At 45.6% G+C, this 20013-nt stretch overlaps 1 protein-coding gene across 2 annotated transcripts in view; it reads right to left on the bottom strand.

Moving 5' to 3' along the window:
* The window catches only part of ADAM10 (ADAM metallopeptidase domain 10), a 36096-nt gene that overhangs the window by 14297 nt on the left and 1786 nt on the right, over positions 1–20013 (bottom strand). Inside the window, exons 2-6 of one of the 2 annotated variants that reach the window (XM_055002392.1) lie at positions 13384–13534; positions 11602–11720; positions 9601–9759; positions 3193–3296; positions 376–528 (exon numbers count right to left, since the gene is read on the bottom strand). In XM_055002392.1, coding sequence (XP_054858367.1) covers positions 376–528; positions 3193–3296; positions 9601–9759; positions 11602–11720; positions 13384–13534 — 686 coding nt within the window. The remainder of the gene's footprint in view (positions 1–375; positions 529–3192; positions 3297–9600; positions 9760–11601; positions 11721–13383; positions 13535–20013) is intronic. The other variant, XM_055002393.1, reaches the window with a different exon arrangement.

Genomic DNA, 20013 nt, shown 5'->3' with positions numbered 1-20013 from the left:
GCCGTAATTAAACAGCAGCTCTGCCTTTCACAAGCTTCCTCATTTGCATGAAGACTGATTTATCTCAGCGAAATTTCATGTTTTTACTACCCCCTGGCATACTATCTGTTCTCGACACACGTACGCTGCCATGTTTGACATCCACAAGATATAAAGACACTATCTGTTACTGAGAAGCTGCTGCTGCACAAAGCAGGAAGTGAACAGTTTGTGCTCTCCTGGAACACAAGCCACAGTGCCTGCAGCCATTCGTTAAAGCCAGCTTTTAAAGGGCTGGGGCAGCCATTGCAACTCTGCAGTCTGCACCGACGGTGGCATAAGCGGCACTCTCATCTCAAAGACCGCCAGCGCTTGCAGCCGTGACCAGTAGCTCACCTGTGCAATCACGGCTTCTCTCGTGCCGTAATATCTAAAGAACAGATGGTCTGTCTGGATGTAGAGCTGGCAAGTGTTCCTCTCAGCCTGGGTGGCTCGCTTTCTTCTTAACCGCTCAGGGCCAGGATTGGTCGATTCTTCTGAAGGCTTCTGCTGCATGCAAAGTCAAGGACCTTATTAATTATAAACACTGTTTCTGTATTGCCTTTCAGTTGAAATGAATATAAAACAGACTTATGAAAACAGTTAAAATGCTACAGATCAGTCATCCCCAACAGGGTGCCTGTGGGCACCATGGCACCTGCCAATCTTTCTCATGGCGCACACTTGTCTCTTCCCCACAGACTCGACAAGACTGGTGACCTCTGCTAAATATAAGCACACTGACAGAGATGATCTGCCCTAAAATACAGGAAGATAAAAAAAAATACAATGAAGCAAGTTAGAGCCCCCACGTTGCAGAGAGATATCTTTATAAAGCACGTATGAACAGTGAGGGAGAGGCCCAGCAGAGCCCCGTTCCTTAGCTGTGGTACCGCAACCAAAAGATCCAGCTCCACGGGCCACCGGGGGTTTCAGGCAAGAAACCGGGAAGCTTCACGTCGGAGCAGGTGCTCCCGGAGACGACGGGCTTCAACCCGTGGGCTGGGGCCTTCGAACGGGATGCCCAGCCCCACCTGCCGGGTCACGAGCCCCTGGGGGGGGCCACCGTTCCTGACTGCCTGCCACCCGTAAAAATGCATAAAGGAACAAGGGCATCACAGCTCCTCCTTCATTTTGCCACTAGGCTAACCTGAAGAGCAGGACAGCAATACGAGTTGACCTGCAGTGGAGAAAATGCCTCCCTGGTTCGGGCCCTCGGCTTGGTCCTCAACACTGTACGCTTCCTGGGGGCCGGCTTGTGCTCTCTCAGTCGGCTGCCTGAGTTTGACACCATGAGGCTATACTTCCGGCCCCCTTTCTTCCTACAGCACGATTCCGATGCCACACAGTGGAAACTTAGTGGGTCCCAGATCCGGAGACGTCGATCCTCACTGTGTATGTTCAACTGAGCCCAGCAATATACTGGACGACTCAGGATCTTGCCAGAGGTTTCAGAACGAGGGCACACCATCCGGACAGAGAGGCGCAACCTGAGGGCCCCTACAAGCCTAACTGGAGGCATGAAATGTGAGCCTACCGAGAGCAGAACTGCTCAGACCGATGGTCTACACCAGTTCACAGAGGTGTGTTGGATCTGGACTTAAAATGCCTGCCCACCGGTCCTTGGATCTTCCCACGTTCCCCGGTCTAGAATTAAAGCTCAGCAGCTCAGTTCAGCTTCCCAGAATGCATGTTTGAGTTCTGCAGGTAGCGGAATGTAAGGTTGGTAAAAAGCCTCGTCAACAGGCCGTCAAAGTGCCACAGTGGGATGCCCTTTAAACCTTAGTCCTGACATGGGAGTTGCTTTCCTGAAGGGCCTATGCCACGGTGCAGCCGTAACACTAAAAGGGCCAGAAAGCAGATGGGCGGAGCCAGCCACACGGCTCTCCCCTGGCACATGCTCTCTTACAGCACCCATGCAGTTAAACAAGGGACTGGATCTAGGGACAAGGAGTCTCCGTGGCGGACCTCTAACATGTCAATGCCACCTAAGGGACGCGAGCATATGTGGACTACAAATTATCTGTTAACTTTTGCAAAGTTATTTGCTAAAACCTTCAGCTTGTAACCTTTAACAGGAGATTGAATTTGACGTGCCTCTGCGCTCTCCAGAATTCTAACTGCTTGAAGCGAGCCAAGCTCTCCTACAACCAGAGCTGCAGGTACAGTGACTTGGGCTCTTAAGAATCTTTACCTCCAATTAATCTGGCGCAGACAAAGTTTATCCAAGGACTAAGAGGAAATAAAACAGCCCATGAGCCAGCCGAATGCATGAATGAAATTTCAATGAATAAGGACACATTTCTGTAGTCTGGGGAAATTCTCAAGCCAAGTTTTTAGGACTGCTGCTGACAGGCATTTATAATGTTCTTAAAACCTGCAATTACCTTTTAACAGAAACCAGAAAACCTAATAAATCTTTTCAGCCTATGGCGCTCATGTTCTTTGCTATGTAAAAAGCTTCAGGGACTCAACAATTTTAGACGAGTACAATGCTCATTTCCAGTCAACATGGCTGGATTCCAAAGGCTTCACAAAACTATCTCCATGTGTCTAAGGGGGCTTTTGTTCCTCTTCCAACTCCAGCCTCCATTCTGCACAGCAGAGGCCCCCAACCTTTTCCAGCCTGCAGGCACCTTTGGGCTTCTGACAGACGGTGGGGGGCACAACTACAAAGTGCTGGTGCAGGAGGTGCAGCCAAGTGCAAAATGTCAAGGAGTGAGGCTATGCACGACTCTAATAGTAACTTTTCACCGTTTCAGGCAGAAGCTCTGTGTAACAGCCAATAAGATCTCCAATGGCCAACTGGAAACTCTGCTGGGCAAAAGTCCCATCTTACCCTGCCCATTTTCTAAAACAAAACAAAAAAAACACTTGGGCGCCAAGAAAGGTGTTGGCAGGCACCATATTGGGGAGCCCTGTTGCACGGATAACCCCTTTTAAAACAGAGGAAACTTCTGGAAGTAGTCCAAGACAATGGTACTGGTGGGAGGGAGAGAGAGATGGAGGCTGGCTATTTAAAAGGGGAAAGGCAGAGATTCCTTTGGGCATTCCCTAAAAGTAGGTCTTTGGATCCTGGCTAATGTTTGCAAACTCCCTGATGTTGAAAGCAGCAAAGAGGAAAGCAATGGTGCTTCATCAAGCAGATGCATCAGTTTCCATGACATTTTCTACCTGGTTTGTTGGCTCTTCCACACCAGTCATTTGGTACCTCTTCATTCTCTCAAACACAGAATGATCCGCACAGCCACCTTGTGGTCCATATTTATGTGGGTATCCTAAAATGCAAACCAAGTTTCTTGAATTTAATTATGAAATGGAAGCGATAACAACCCAAACATTTTTGGCAGAACTTTTTTTCCAGATTTTTTCAAATACAAAAAGAGACTAAACTTGTCCCACATTAAGATTACAACTTCAGAGTAGCTTAGGAAAAACAGCTGTTAATATTTTGATTAACAACTGATTCCGACAATGCAGAGTTCAACAAGGTGCATTTTTCTACCTCTAGCACATTTTTCTTCTTGGGAGGGGGAGAAAAAAATCAGCTCACATATATGTACAAGTGTGAGCTGCAACATAGTAAGGACGTCTGACAGGTTTGGTTTTCCAGAATTCTCAGAACCACCGTAAAGATGGTGATCCACAGTTACCTGCCAGTCCAAGAGGAGCTTAGATTTTGCTTTAAAGAAACAGGAAAATCACAATGAAGTATGCACCATTACCCCAACACACGCAACAAGCCTGGAATGGTTTAGAGGCAGCTTAGTGATTACTGATATTCACATAAACGAGGCTCCGAAATGGCTGCACAACTGAAATGCCAATGGATACAAGGAGCTGCATAGATTTAAGCTTTAAGCAGCCTCTAAGCATACGGGTGGCCCCAGCAACACTGGTCCAGTGTCACCCCATGAACTGCAGAGGCAACTGAATATGGTTTGGAACACGTTCGCCTGCCTTGCATGCCAGGGGCTTGGACGGGGCTGAAGCGCACAACGGCCAGTCCTGGGAGAAGTGACACAGGAAGAGCCTCTTCGGGCTGGGGTGTGTGTGTGTCTGTTCTTTGTCTTTTATTTTCTCTCACTTTTTTTCTTATCTTCTTTTTAACTTGTATCTGTTTTTTAAAAACCCTCTCAACAAAATGTATGCGAGAAAAAAAAGACCCAGCACTGCTAATGGGGGAGGGGGAATTACTTTTAAAATTTAGGTTGCCTTATCCTCACAAATCTGATGGCAAATTCTGAGCAGAAGGATATTTTGAAATATGTCAGCATCTCTGCAAGCAGGTTGCAGCCCACACACCAACCCCCCCCCCCACAGCGCAGGATAAAGGCTCAACCAGGTATACTAATTCTCAACAGAGCTAGCCCATAATAATACCAACGCCTGTCCACTGAACCAGGATGCCCCCTCCAATCCCACACACCTACTGAACAACTGCCGGCAAACACGCCTGTACGAGATTCCGTGGGCACTCGAGGTGATCTCTCCTTCGATGAGCTGATTACTCAGTAAGTCCTCTGAGACAGGCCAAGGCCAAGAGCTTGGGAGGAGTTAAGAGGAAAGCCACATCCTCTCAGTCTCTGCGGTAACCCGAGATGCAGTAGACTGCCGAGAGCATGAGGAACTGCGCACCATGCGCCACCATCCAGAAGGCAGAAAGGCAGGTCCTCATTCACAACGAAGACAGGGAAAGAACTGACGGCTCTGCCTGTTGTGGGTGGGGGTGGGCCAAGTTGTGAATGTCCTGCCATGGGCGGGGGAGGGGGGGTTGGACTAGATGACCCTGGAGTCCCTTCCAACTCTGATTCTGTGAAGTTGAGGGGGGGGGGAGAAAGGAGGGCATTATTGTGTGCTGCAAAAGCTAGGTGGTCAAAGAACTCTGAAGCTGGGAAATGCGCCCAGGTGAGCACATGGATCAGTCCAAGGAGTAAACACTCCATCCAGAAGGGGCAGAAACTTAGATGACGACGCCCCCCCCCCCCACGCAGGAAGCTCCAAAGAGGGCTGCTCCCAGCCCTCCCCAATCCCAGCCTTGTTAACATGGAGCCGGAACCTGCGTTTCCACCTCAGCAGCTCAGGGCAGGCTGCCCCCGCTGAGACGCATCTGCCGAAGCGCAGAACCTTCGGAGGTCAATTCCTGCCCACCCCGCCCCTTGGACCTGAGCATGCCACCACCCACGCTTCTGAACGCCCAGCGAGGCTTTATACAGGGGGAAATGGACATCCTGGGAAGACCACGCAACATCCCACTCAGCCGTGAAATATTGCTTTGGTTAATGCTTAAGCCCCCCATTTGTCCAAGGAGAGCTGAGCTAACAGGGTAACTTCAAATAAGCTGTGCCTTGAATCCAATTACAGCTCTAATCAGCCTGATGAAATGAAGATCACGTGACCATTTCTGATGCAAAAAGAGTGTCAGTGAAGGCAAGAGAAAGGGTTGTTCCCAGAGAGGGCATTACGAGGACCCCTGCTGAGATGGCTTTCGGTGGAATGGGGGAAGGGGGAATCACGGGGGGGACCAGCCATTTCTGTTCTCATTCATACACATATTTAAGGTAAGGGTGACTGTTTAGGCAAAGCGGGGGTCTTGTTCTAGGACCCCCCCCCCAGGAGTCTTGTTCTGGCTACACTACACTCAGGGAGGAAAAACATCGCATCACTGAAATAAAAAGCTCTGGCATGGCTGTCTGATCTCAGGAAATCTACCAATTGTCATCCATTCTGCATTAAATTCGATTATGGATCCCATTTTATTTTTCCAGTACACATTTGGAAACAATGATACAGTATCACAAACAGAAAATGCTTATAAATGAAACTTCCTTTATAAAAGTAAACCTGGGATGAGGGAGGGCAGAACTCGCTGAAACTTTTTTTTAAAGCAAGTCTAAGGCCTGAAGAAAACACCAACGTCAGATTAAAATGCCACCACTGCTTAGCTAGCTTGGGCCAAGTGGCTAGGAAACAATGTAATTTCCAAAACGTCATCTCAATTTCAAGTTGTGCGCGCTGTTCTAGAGCTGTCTTCAGCTTCTGATTTTAACATACAATCAAAGGTAAGGGGAAGGGTACTGTTCTAGAGTAAATCACAGTGGAAACACCCCATTTCCTGCTATTTGAAGTCTTGGAAGCCACAGCATGCAATCTGCTTAGACTGTGATTTCTTGCAATAAGCACATGCAAGCGCTGACCAAGGCATGATTCATCTAAGGCGATTTCTGCATTTTGCAATTCAACTTATTAATATTGCCCAAACAATGGATAAATCAAGATAATTTTTTCAAGGAAGAGTGGAAAGAACTTTGTAAATTCATTAGGACCATTAACAGCAGCTGCAATGAAGGGGCTGTGATGTGTTGGGAGTGTGTGTGTGTGTGTGTTACCCTCTCTCAACTGTGCCCCCCCCCATCTGCAGCATGAAGATAATACTAACCAGCCTACCTTACAAAAATGTTGCGAAGACTACAAGGTAACATATACAGACTACTCTGAACACTGAAAGTGCTGTACAAATGCTGCCATCCCTTCCACAAAATGTTTGCCAGCTGGTCTTAAATGAGACTCCAGTTCGCTGTGTCTTTGAAGATATTAATGAAGGGAGGCCTTTCTCTGGTCAGCCCACGCCCTCTGCACAAGTCTGTGTAGGAAGAGGACAAGCTGATCTCCGCTTGCAAAACTAGCCTTTGTTTACGTTCTGAATAAGACTTCATTTTGCATTGTTGTCCCTGAAAGCTGCTAAAAAACCTCTTTTCAAAAACTGGGAGATGGACAAACACCACCGTGACTTTTCAAATTCCTCCTTTATCCCAAGCAGTCTTTTGAACAGATGGTAGCCTTGTTACCTATCTGCAGTGTAAAGAGTTTTCAAATACGGGGACAGATGCCTTTTTATAGCCAGTATCACCATACACCATAAATTTGATTTTTTTAACTTAATAAATTGCACATGAAAGGATGGGCATCAATGGAGGGTGGCTGTTTGTGTAAGTCTAGCGAGTTCTTTTGTCTGCTGTGTCAAGACAGAAATTGTGTTGTGCAAAATGACTCTTCTTCCCATCTGACCTGCTACAAAGCATCCACGCAGTGTGAGTCAGGCAGGTAGAGGGGCCAAAGCGACAGACTAGATATGGAAGTGGGGGGTGAGGGCAATTCCAAGTTCCACTTTGCTATGGAAGCTTGCTAGGTTGCCACAGGCCACTCATATCCTCTCAGCCTCACAGGGTGATTGTGAAGGTAACATTCACAAGCATTCCAGGGCTTGAGAAGAGCTGAGAGGAGGAGGAGGACTTCGCTGTTGTGGACTTTCCGGGCTGTATTGCCGTGGTCTTGGCATTGTAGTTCCTGACGTTTCGCCAGCAGCTGTGGCTGTCATCTTCAGAGGTGGAGCACCGAAAGACAGAGATCTATCAGTGTCAATGTGTGGAGAAGATGTTAGCAGGTAATTCATATCTACTCGGGAAGGTGGGTTTGGGCTGAGTCATCCTTTAAGAGTTTCCCAGGGTGTGGAATGCTGATGAAGGACTTAGTTTGGCTGAAATTATAACTTCACATAGACCCTAGCAACAGAAGTTATTCAAGGCAGACCCTAGAAGACTGGGAAGCTAAGCAGTAGGGAGTGTGGAGGCAAGGTGGCCAAAGGGTAGGGAACAGGCAACAGAAAAGGAACCCAGGAAAAGGAGGGGAAGAGAAGGGGGGGGGAAAGGGGCCTGAATTTTAACATATTGTTTTTGACAGGCCCGCTTTTGGCTGCTGGCTTGCAGCACTACTAAAAAGCTCCTCCTCATTCCTGGTTACTGTCTTTCCCTTAAAGCAAGCCAGGACCTGAGTCTAGTGCTCGCCATTCCTTCTCTTTGCAGAGCAAATATGGGACAATGTTATCACTTAGAAATGCTTCAGTGAAAGATATGATTTGTGTACTCTGTATTTTAATAACTCTTGTAGTGCAAAATCTTACTGTTCCTTTGACCCTGTATCTCCCCCCTCTTTTTCTGTACCCCTTTTATTCTGTATCTCCCCTTCTTTTTTCTGTACCCCTTTTATTCTGAAATATTAAAAAAAAATTTAAAAAGAAATGCTTCAGTGACTTCCAGGATGCCCTGCTAGCTTCAAGGCACAGCTGGCCGTGCTGCCAAGTGACGGATGCCTCCTAACTTCACAGAGTCCCAAAGCCAGCAAACCTGCCATTAATTCACCACACTGACTTACATTCCAAGCTAGATCTACTAGGACAGACCTCTACAGCATGTTTTTGAAGCAACTCTTGCTCACTCTGTCTTGTTATATATACGACATAACAAGGGCAAGTTGCACTTCAAAACTTCAGAGCCGTGTTCAGAGAGGGCTGCAAGGTCATACTCCACAGTTACAGCCATTCCCACAATGCCTTGATGCTCTAGCACAAGGAGGGAAGCAGATCTTCACTTCCCAGAGATTAAGCAGCCTGTGAGACACTGTGCTAGGCTTGCTGACGTTCTGGATTGGAAGGACAAGCTTTCCACCCTTGCGGTGCTTATGGGAGTAGGGATTCCAACCCACTTTAGTGGCAGCCACCAGCTGGCAGTTCTTCCGGGTTAACTGATGCCGAGGATCAAGGTTGCGCTCTTCCGTTAAGATGATCACCCAGAACAGGCTTTCACATCACCCTTGCCTTGGGGAGCAAGGTCACCTGCCCACATGTAAGTAACCTGGATTGGGTACCTTTGGAAGCAGCAACTGCCATCTGATGAAGGGAGCCTTGACTCTCGAAAGCTCCTACCCTGGGAACCTAGTTGGCCTTTAAGGTGCTGCTGGACCTGGATCTTGCTCTTCTGCTACAGGTCAACAGGGCTACCTCCTGAAACTATCCCATGTATAACAACAGTGGTCAGAGGATGCAGCAAGGAGACACGCAATACCCCAAACAGAAGCATGGAACCACAAGCTGCCAGTTCTTCTGGGTTAATTAATGCAGAGGATAAATTTTGATCTGGAGTTAAGTTGACCTCTTCTGGGGCACTTAGCAAAGCAACCATGCAAACAATCCTGGACAGCCATGGGGAAAGGATGGATCTCACTCTTTTTCTTCATAATCCTCCCCCCTCCCAGTTAGCAATTCAGCTGCTATGTGAACTCCTATCAAATGCAAAATTTCTTTTCCTGCCTCTATCCCTTCAATTTCATGCTTCTTTAGTCTTCAGGCTAGAACCTGACCATTTTAATTCACATACAGTAGCCAGTACAGAACAGTATTTATGCAAGTATTAGCTAAAATACTTTATACAACACAGAACTCTTTCAAAGGAGGGCAATGAGATCAAGCATTCGGGAAATCGTAAAGGAACATTACGCACTGCAAACTGACCAAAGAGCCAGTAGTATTAGAAAAACAATTTTGAAAAGAGGAACCTCTACTGCCATCTTTGAATACTTGACTCACCCCTCTCTGCACAGAACCACGAACTGAACAGCTGCCTGTGTATCACAACACTCTACACTGGGATTGTTTTCATAAAAAGAGAGTTACAATTTCACAGTGTTTGAGGACATTTCCCTTATACTGAATATTTTCACTATGAACAACAGAATGGGAGGACTTACTAATATCATCTTCATGATACATGACTGAGTGAAAAGGCAGGGCTCGGTCCTTGATATATCTCTCGGCTGGCTCAATGTAAAAGGTTCCAGTGTGAGTCCGGATGAATCCCTCAAATCTTCCATCAACAACAGATCCATGGCTAAAACTTCCCTGTTCACCTACGGGAAAAGCACACAGAGTTTAGGGAAAGAAATGTGCGCTGCCAATTGCCATTTCTATACACTAACCAACCATTAAGCAAGCATCTGGAGACAGTCTGGCAGTGGCTGCCCACACAGCCCACCACCACTCGCCCATCTTCTCCTTCAGCCATCATTCAAAGAGCTCCGTTCACAGCGGGAAGAAGCACGGGGAGCTCGGCCAGCTTCTCCACCACTGCCGGTGTGCTAAGTACTACCGGGTTCTGAAAACAAGGCTCACAAAGAAGCTTGTGGGAAAATACGGCACAATTATGCCCACAATTTCAGCCAACACAAGAAATAAGAGCAGCTCTAAGGAACAGTTAACATCCTATTAATAGCAAGGCAGGGTTTAGCTTGGTTTTTTAACTTTCTATTTTCATTCTGAAAACAGTTTATTTTTCTTTTAATTAAAAATAGCTTACACAATTGAAGATTTCTTTGGTTAGTGAAGGTTAATGTAAAAAAAGAATCTCTGTATAGATTTGGTTCAAATGTGCTATTCCAAAAGTCCAAACATTGGTACCAACTGCCCAGAAATTGTTTTTATGTGCTGTCTACTTATTAAATATAACAAAAAAGTCTTAACATGCAAAATATCATCGTATCCTCCAACAGCAAGCCTGCTTCATGCCTGCTGAAAAGATGTGCTACTGCAGAATGTCAAAGAGCTTTTGCCACTTGGTGGCAGGTTACGGCAAGTCACTTCTGGCGCCAGATCCCCACTACTGACCGTCGGGGAGGGGAGGGCACATAGCACAGGCGAAAGTTCAAAGAGGATTTTGCTCCAAAAGCAACAGGGAAGATCACAATTACTTTTTCAACTTTATTGCAAACTTTTGAGCGGTTGTTATGGACACACTGGTTATAAAACTGTCCATGAAAGCAGGGGTCTCGGGCACTGGTACAAGGAGTTATCAATCTTCCCCACTCTGGCACCCTCGAATTCTAGCATTCCATGCGCTCCTGAGCCCATACCGTGGCCTCGTGTCTGGTCCAGCACAAACTCCTCCAGGACGACCACCCTCAGCTAGGCACAGGTCTCCTGCTTCCTCAAGCACACACACCCTTTCTTCCCTGATGCCTGGAACTGGTTCTCAGAACACCCACAATATTCCCTCTCTCGCGTTTACTTCAAATTCTTCTTCAAAGCCACCTGTCCCATGAAGTCTTTGGCACAACCTCATACTCTTCCTCCCCTACTGAAACACATCCTGAGTACACTGAACTAGAATGGATACCTTTACCCACTGGTGTTTGTCCATTTCCACCGCCCTCCCAATGTGTCGCCATTCCCCTTACGTCACATTCTAGAATGCGAGCTCCTCCCTCCGAGGTCCGAGTTCTCGACCCAGCACAAGGATGGCCCACCATCAACAAGGAATGCAACAGGGGGCTTGTTTTCATGGTCATTTTAAAAATCTTATTTGTTTTTCCGCGCAATAAGTAATCAAATATTTTATCACTGCCAACATGGGCAGTGCCAACATGGGAAAAACATCTCTATTATTATTAACCTATCTGTACAAAAATTATTAGATCCTTCCACCAACTAAAAAAGGGCTCAAATGGCAGTCATCAGTCAGATTAAAGAATCCGTGTGAACCATGTATGACAAAAGGAGCAAATGGGGAAAACCTGCAAGTTTAAATCCACATTCTTGGAAACAACCAGGTTTTTCAGACAGACTTTCTAAAGCCATTTCGGCTACTGAAAGCTAGCCCACTCCCTGCCTCACGAGAAGGTTCATTAAGGACTACACGCCATCACTATATCCAAACAACATCAATTTAGAATTAAATTCAGGACCACTAAACTTACCATAAATGTGCCCCGTATAAATGTGAGAGGTATCATAATCAAGTACTTTATTGGACATCTCTAGTTTGAAGTCATCGCTAAAGAGGGACATGTCTCTCTTCATTCTAAGGTTAAAATGCCTGTGAAGGAAAGAGGGCAGGGAGCTTAGAAACACAGAAGCACACCAGAACCAGCATGAACAAACTTCCCAGAGCTTCCACTTCCTGGCCACACCTGTTTCATTGCAACCACATGTTCAGGGTTCCCTTTATTAAAACCTTTGTGTCCTGCTTTCATTTACAGTCTCCTATTGTGTGAATCTGAACAGGTAATGAGTAACTGAGACATTGGCACGTTAGAAATATAGCTCCAATCAGAACCAAATGCCCTGTGCTGCTAGAAAGACAAAAGGAGAAGTTCACAGCCTTCCATGGAGAAATGCAGCAGCTGGGAACAAAAGCCTTCAGAGGAGGAAACGTCCATCAGGCCAGAGAAATAAAATACACTTGCTGCATGAGTCTCCTGTTTAAACACAGACGCACACAAAACTTCTCTTGCTAAGCTTCCGCTACTCAATTCTCAAACAAAATGTCCAGGAGAAAGAAATTTTATTACTTCAGGCAAGGTGGCGCAACTTCTTTTGGCTCTTTCGTTTCTGGCAGAAAGCCAAGCATAGGTTAAATCTCTTTAGCAGTAATCCACTCTACTGCCCAGCTGGCCTCCATTGACTTTGTTTGTTAGCAGTTCCAGCAAAAAGAAAATCTTGCCGGCAAGTGGGTCTAGACCAAATGGGAGGAAAGTTATATTCACAGCTGAGACCAGGCAACAGCCTAAAAGAAACAGCCACCCAGAAACAAGCTACTGCCCCCCCCCACCGTGCAGTGAACAGACATGTCCAGTGTCGGAGACCAGGGGGCCAGTTCAGACACTGCGAAACCCTGCACGGTGTGGCCTTGAACCAACGCAACCAGAACCAAGGCACTACTCTGTGGAGGTGAGTCATACCAATATGGGGGCACCCAGCTGGCATGACTCACTGGCACGAAGAGTCATTTGTCAGTGTGCTTGCACTGGCTCATTTCCCCCAAGCGGCTGCATTCACAGAGCTGTCCTGCTCAGATGGCAACACAGACCAGCCTTCTGCAGGCACGCTGGACTCTTTTGCTCAGCGAAGCAGCCCGTGTGCATTCTTTAAAAGGCCATGGCTTGATCTTATTTTTGAGGGCTTACAGTACATTTATGACAATAAGTGATTTAACAACGCAGGTGTACAGCATCAATGGGGAGAAAAAACAGGGGAGCCTGGTGCACCGTGGCATCCAAGAACAAGTCACACGTTTAGGCACAGCTGTTCTTTAAGGCTGGGCAACGTTTGCAGCAAGGACCAATGTTTCCCCCCATTTCTTGCACTCAGTGAGACAATATACCATGGCCGAACACCTCTAATTCCTGCTTGAATGTAACAGACGAGAAAGCAGCACCACACAGAAAGGTTGAATGGCAAGCCAGCATGAATGCACTGGCACGAAGGCAGGACAGAAGTGTATCAAGGAAATAAATAAAATAAGGAAATGTTTTGCTGCCAGTCAAGGCAGAAGCTTGCAGGGAGACTGAACATATCATAAAACAAGGAAAAGATGGAATATGCGACATCGTCTTGTACTCTGAACACCACATAACACACAGTGCCAAGGAATTCCTGAGGCAAGAAGCCCCCTTTCAGATTCTAACTAAACATATATGTTTCATTTTACCACGTATTTACAGTTTACCAATATGCATAAATAGGGAGTTATAACTTACTTTCCATGAGCATGGAAATCTAAGCGCAAAAACTGGTCTTCGTGAGATGCTGCTCTTTTGGCACGCTGGTGTTTTTGGTGTAATGAATCCACATCATACGACAAACCTTCATAATGTCTTATGTGTTTATTTAAAGGGTTTCCATATTGACCTGTGAGTAAAGCAAAGTATCGACACATCAGAGCTAGCACGTTCCAGGAACAGGAAAAAACGTGCATTTCTTATCATTCCGCATCAAGCAGACTGCTTACAAAAGCGAAGGTCTCGGAACGCAAAACTGACACCCCTTTAAAACGAAGCACGAAACTCAATGGTCAATGGTGCCGTCAACTCAGTGTTTCATTTCTACTTTCACATCATTTTGCAATACAAAACAAGAATCACGTTGTAATAAAATGTCTGCTTTGATTTTTATCTCATGCTCAATACTTTACTTTTCATTCCACTGTAAACTAATACTGATTTTGTTCACCAATTACTATACTTTTCAAATTAAAAATATCAATTTTTTTTTTGCATAAAATCATCAGAACAAATTCTATTCTTCAGGCAAGAGGCTTTCCAAGCAAACTGGAAAATCCTGCATGGGGTAACAACTGCTATGTTCCAAACTTGGACGAAAGAAAAGAGACAAATTCCCCCTTACGGCCTGAGCTCAGAAGGCAGCCTTGGGCAGCAGCCTGGCCTTTACCGAAGTTAAGCTAAACTGTGGGATGCTGTGTTGGTGTTACTTCAAAACAAAAGGTCCCAAGATTATTTTTACACCTGATAATATTTAGGCTTTTCATATTTCTTCAAGCTTATACACAGTAGTGCAAATACCATAAGTATTAACTACTAACTGGGGGGGAAAGCCTAGCAAAATTGTTTGATGAGAAAATTAGAAAATTAATTCTGAGAGAGGAATCATGACTCAAAACAGAAGTACAGAAAGGGTAATTAGCATGGAATACCTGCGCTTATAGAGAATACCAACTATGGGATAAAATGGCAGGATACAGACACGGAGCTAAGTTCAAGTGTATGTCTCATCAGACAAGATTTGATTGAAACAAGAGACTTTCAGAAGAAAACAAAGCTTGACCAAATATTTGTGCATCCATCTGTTTACAGGACAGGCACAGAAAATCCACTTTCCCCTGCTAAAACTGAAGCGTGTTCCGAGTCACTGACCGTGTCCGCTGCAGGAAGCTAGAGGCAAAACTGTGACTGGTGGTTGCTTGAGGCGCTGTGGCAGCCAGTCCTGTGCATGATTGCCCAATGTCAGGAAAGCCTCATTTCCCGGACTGCTCTCCCAGCGCAAGGGCTCCAGACGGACGCAAATGCTCCAAGGCACGCAGCTCCCCATCCCTGGAGTTGAGCTCCAGGTCAAATGAAGGTGCTGTGCTGGAGTGACCGAAGGGCCATGTCCTAACTATAACCTGTACGGCGGCGGCGGCTGCTACTAGTCGCCTTAAGTGACATCGGTCAGGGACTGTTTGCTGAGTGAAGAACCTGGAGCTGTCTGGCACCAGGATGAACAGGGAGTTTCTGGCCATATTTCCTTACCAAGAGGTCAACTGCACACCTGGTCTCTCTGCAAAACGGCCATTCTCCCTATCCTGACAGCATGATTATCTTAAGACACGCACAGATCAGCTGAGGCCAGGATTCTGGCAAGGTAAGGCTCACGGAATGAAGAAAGGTAGAAAAACTCTTGCGATGTAATTTCACCACTGACTCTAAAATATGAATTGCAGGCATTGCATTTCACTTCTCTGGGGAAACATGAGATTTGTTTCTACGTATATAGAGATCTACATGATATTTCTAAGCTCAGACAGCAAGCCATTGTTGTTATTAACTACAACGCTGATGCTTTCTGTCTCTAGCTTGTTTTATTTTTCTTACTTGCCAACAGGCAACAATATATGCTTAGGTGTCTGAAGGCACAACAGCTTGCAGCAACATCCATCAATGTGTATAACTGTAATTATTCTTTGAATAAAAAGTGAGTAATGTATGCTTTTACTTCATAAATATAATCACACAGTACTGTTATGTACAGCTAAGACGGGCAAAATACATTTCATAACCTTAAATCAGTAAATAAGGCCTCATTTTTGCAAGACAAAGATGAATGCACGTCAATTTTGCAGCAGGTTTCTTTTTGGCATTTGTCATGTTTTATTTTATTCATTTTTAATTGGGGTTTTAATATTAAACAGCCAGTCTTAAGTGCTGCCAAGGATGGCACCGAGATGCAGGGACCTGGCCCGACTTCCCAGACGGAGGCAGGGGCAGCCGTGTGGGGGTCCAGCTGATTTGCCGGGTTTCTGCCTCGTAGCTGTGCTCCTTAGCAAGCCCAGCTGCACTGCGTGCCTGAGAGAAACTTCCCCCATTCTTCTTAGCTACTTGTGACCTCAGAGACACAGAAAGTCAGCTACGCCCATGGGCCTGTCCCTTGTCCTTCCAGAGCTGTCAGCTGCAGCACCAAAGCTGAAGGCAAGGCGATACGTGTTATGTTGGGGAGGGGGAAAGAAACATGGAGCTCCTCTGCAACTGAAGTTTAGAAGAACACTTGAGAACCACGGCCAAAACTCACAACAACAACAACAACAACAGATTTATATATTGCCCTTCAGGAAAACTTAACGCCCACTCAGAGTGGTTTACAAGGTATGTTATTATTATCCCCACAACAATCACCCTCCCTGTGAGGTGGGTGGGGCTGAGAGAGCTCTGAGAGAGCTGCGACTGACTCAAGGTCACCAGGCTGGCTTCAAGTGGAGGAGCGGGGAATCAAACCCGGCTCTCCAGATTAGAGTCCTGCTGCTCTTACCCCCTACAAGCAGCCAATGAGGCGGCGGCGGCGGGGGGAGGGATTACAGTGAAGGACAGAATTTAAAACATCCTAGAACATAACATCTCTTGTTCCCTTACAGACCCCTCCCAGCCAATGCTCCTGAAAAACTCCTGACTTCACTTATCAATGTACTGAGAGGATCCATATCCCACTTTATTCCAAGCTCAAGGCAGTGCCCATTACCTCTAAAAATTAATCGAAATAAAAATCAACTCAAAACTTCAAAGCCAACTAAATGATCATATTAATTAACTCATATAGAGCAGTACAACCCATTGCAACTGTTCTATATCTCCCTACAGAGCCAAATTTTTCCTAAAAAGAGAGAAAAAAATGACCACCTCTCAGAAAGTTGAGCAGAGGTTGCCTTCTTCGCTTCTGTAGTTCCAAAAAGCCACAGTCAATCAAAGCATTGTTCCTACCCCGCACATTTTGGACCTGAGTGCAATAAAGGACCACCATAAATGGCTGTGCACTGGTGCTCAACAGCTGGGCGGGCTTGTATGGAGAGAGGCAGATCCTTAAGTATGTGGGGGAGGAGAGGACAAGAAGCGGTTAACTAACAGCAGCATCTGGAACTGAAGGGCTTTAAAGGTAATAACCCAGAAACAAACTGAAAGCCAGTGCAACTACTGGAGACTTCTGTAAATCTGCCTACTGTATGAAGATAACAAGCAGCTGCCATTTGCACTGCGTCTTCAAGGGCAGACCCATACAGAATGTGCTGCAGAAGCCAAGCATGGAGTTTATTGATTCATATATCAGCAGAGAAAAATCAGCCCCTCCTCGGAAGAGCAAAAGGCTCCGTTTGGAGTGGAAACAGGAAGAAAGCATTTTGAGGAAAAGAAGAAACTTGCTTATTTGGGTTGGTAAGGACCCTGAAACCAGCCATTTTCAAGGTTCCCTCACCCCCCGGACACCTGACTTCCCTTCCAGCATCACCTCAGATTTGTCTGGATTCAGTTTCAGCTTGTTCACCCTCACCCACTTGTCCATGGTGTCAAAAAAGCGGTTTAACTTGTGGCTTTGTTCCCTTCATGTCATGCAGAGGAAATAAAAACAGAAATTCTTTGTTGTGGAGGAGCAAGCATGTCCCCTCCCTCCAGTCTGTATTTCTGCTCTCGAGCTTAGGCACCCACCAGGCATCCGTGCAATCCACTCTTCTACCACAAAGCTGAGACAGACATGAGACGAGGAGGAAAGAAGGTAGAGCAGACTTGGCAGTCACTTCCTCCTTTCTCGACCATATACACTGCGACTTCCAGAGGAATGGCATGCCCTGGGACCAGTGGGAGCCACCTGTGTGGAAGGGAGTGCTGCGCAAACACGTACATCAGCTTTACAAGGCTTCTGTACCCAGCAGCAGTTGCCTCTCGAGTGAGGGTGTTTAGGGAGGGCGCACATTTGGAACGCTCCAGCCCCACCCCCAACGTTGGGTCTGCGACATGTTGCTGCTTGAAAGCAGCAGTCCAACTTGAGGTCTGGCATCAATAATAGATTGGAGATCCATTACCGAGCTGTTCTCTGTCAATAAAGCAACCCCTCATTACGCCTGCTTTGCTGGAAAGCTTTATGCATTCTTAGCATTTGAGAGGTGTTGAGGATTTTAACAACTCCGGCTGGGAATCATGTTATCTTTCCATTCCATATCAGAGATTCTTAATTGCTTCAAAATACATAAATCAAAACTCGGGTGTAAGATGTGATGCATGCCTTGATGCAATTGAACAGATTACCCTGCCTTAATACTCAACTTGCCCCTCCCAAGGTCTCCTAGTATTTTGACAAATCCTGACTCTGGCAACCTACTTAGCTGAACAAACCTGCAGCTTGACCTTCAAGTCAAGCACGGAAACGCTTCCCTCTCCTTTCCAAGGCCAAAACCATAATTCCAAAGTCTAACAAAAGTAACCAGAAATTCAGTTATGATCAGATGAAATGCCCTTACTGTACAAACACAGATCATGACTCGGGGGCGGGGGGGGGGGTATCCTATCTCCAACAGCCACGCTCAATTCTTTACCTTAGCGACAAACTGAAAGCGCACTAGTTTGCTTTAACTACTCTAGTTTCCAACTGTTACAGTTTTCTATAACAATTCACACGAGATTCCATGCCGTTTGGTTTCAAGAACTGGCTCACTGGTTCCCTCAATTTGAGGCACAGAAACTTCTAATATTTCTATCTGTTAGAACTACTTAAAGGACTCGGTAAAGGATTTTTCACCTTTCATGTTCAGTAGTAATATCTAGTAATCCTATTAACTGTTCAGTGGACAACCTGACACAGATTACTTATCTTTTCTGAGTTCACTACGGCAAGTTTTTGCCTTAGAAGAAACAGTGTGTTCGCAACTTGGGAAGCGTTAAGAGTACTCAGCAATTGCCTGAGAGCCAAATCACAGCAGCCTCCAGCCTGTTATGCACTTAAAGCTGTCCATCCAAGCTATGATTTGAACCCAGACTTCCAGCACAGAGCTTATGCTCTAAACAGCTATGCTACTTCTTCCTTCAGATTCAAAGTGACAAAAACGAGATGAGAGTAGCAGCTGCCTGGCTTCCTATTGAGGAGACCCAAAGGAGTTTATCCTTTACACACTGAGTCCATCACAGTTAAGAAGGTACAGAAGAATTTTTTAAAAGAACAAGACAGGTTTTTTCTGTAAAGGTGCCTTTAATACAGACCTGAACATCGTAACAGCAAATAAGTGAGAAATATTTAAACTGGATAAACATAACACTGCCTATGCTAAAAACCCTTGACTAGCATTGAGTTGTATATGCCAGGAAGCAATACTGAAGAGCGACTGTTCGAAGTGCTCAAAGTATATATATGAAAATGCATTGCCTGCCTTTGAACATAAGGTTAACAAAAACAGATCAGATTGTCTAAAGCAGACAAGGACAATTTAAATACTAACCTCAAGTATAAGAGAATCCCCAAGTTCAAGGCCGGCAGTTACAGAACCCACTGAGAGGTGATGAGAAACTGGATTCCTCCCATGTTTTGTCCTCCTTCATACCTCGCATCAATAGACACCAATACTTAAAGCCCCAAGGGCACCTGCAACTAGCAGCAGCCCTTGGAAATGCTTGTCAGGGAACGAATAAGCAAGCAGCTGGATCACATGACAGAGCGTGTGGCTGAAAGTTAGGCTCGGCTTCCATGCGGAGTTCAAACTCAGGAAATGCTCCCAACAAAGAACTGTTTTATCTTGAAAGCTTGCGAGGGCTATAAGCACCAACATCTGCCAGCCTCAAAAGCTATACAATCTCCTCACATTCTTAGAACACAAAAAGTCCTTTTCAACCCAAACAGATCTAAGACGCAGCATGCCACGCCAGAATACATCATGTTCCGAGTAACAAAATGCCCCCCAAAAGAGGACAGTTGCAAGGATAACCTGGCTTACTGACCCAGCTCCACAACGGACTCAAAGGCTTTGTGGTAACTCTTTTAGACATCAGAATGTACTTTATCTTACACATTGTAAACTTTAGTTTCCATTTGACTCAACACACGATTGATCCCAATATTTAGTCCAGTTTTTAAAGTGGTAATGCCCAATAGAGACAGTAAATTGCAATAATTGATTTTTTTGTTATCGGAACAGCATTATATTAACAATACAGCAACACTGAACTCACCATGCTACCAACTCTTCTTATAACCCTCTCTTGCATACATCACACGTTTCAGTACTTAAGGGTAGGGCACTGAAATGTGTTTTATGAGATGAAAAGCTGATGTTTAATGCATTTAATGCTGCTGTTCTCACACACACA

Source organism: Eublepharis macularius, chromosome 18 (assembly GCF_028583425.1).
Source record: "Eublepharis macularius isolate TG4126 chromosome 18, MPM_Emac_v1.0, whole genome shotgun sequence".
Lineage (NCBI taxonomy): Eukaryota > Metazoa > Chordata > Lepidosauria > Squamata > Eublepharidae > Eublepharis > Eublepharis macularius.
This window is presented reverse-complemented; position numbering and strand designations above follow the sequence as displayed.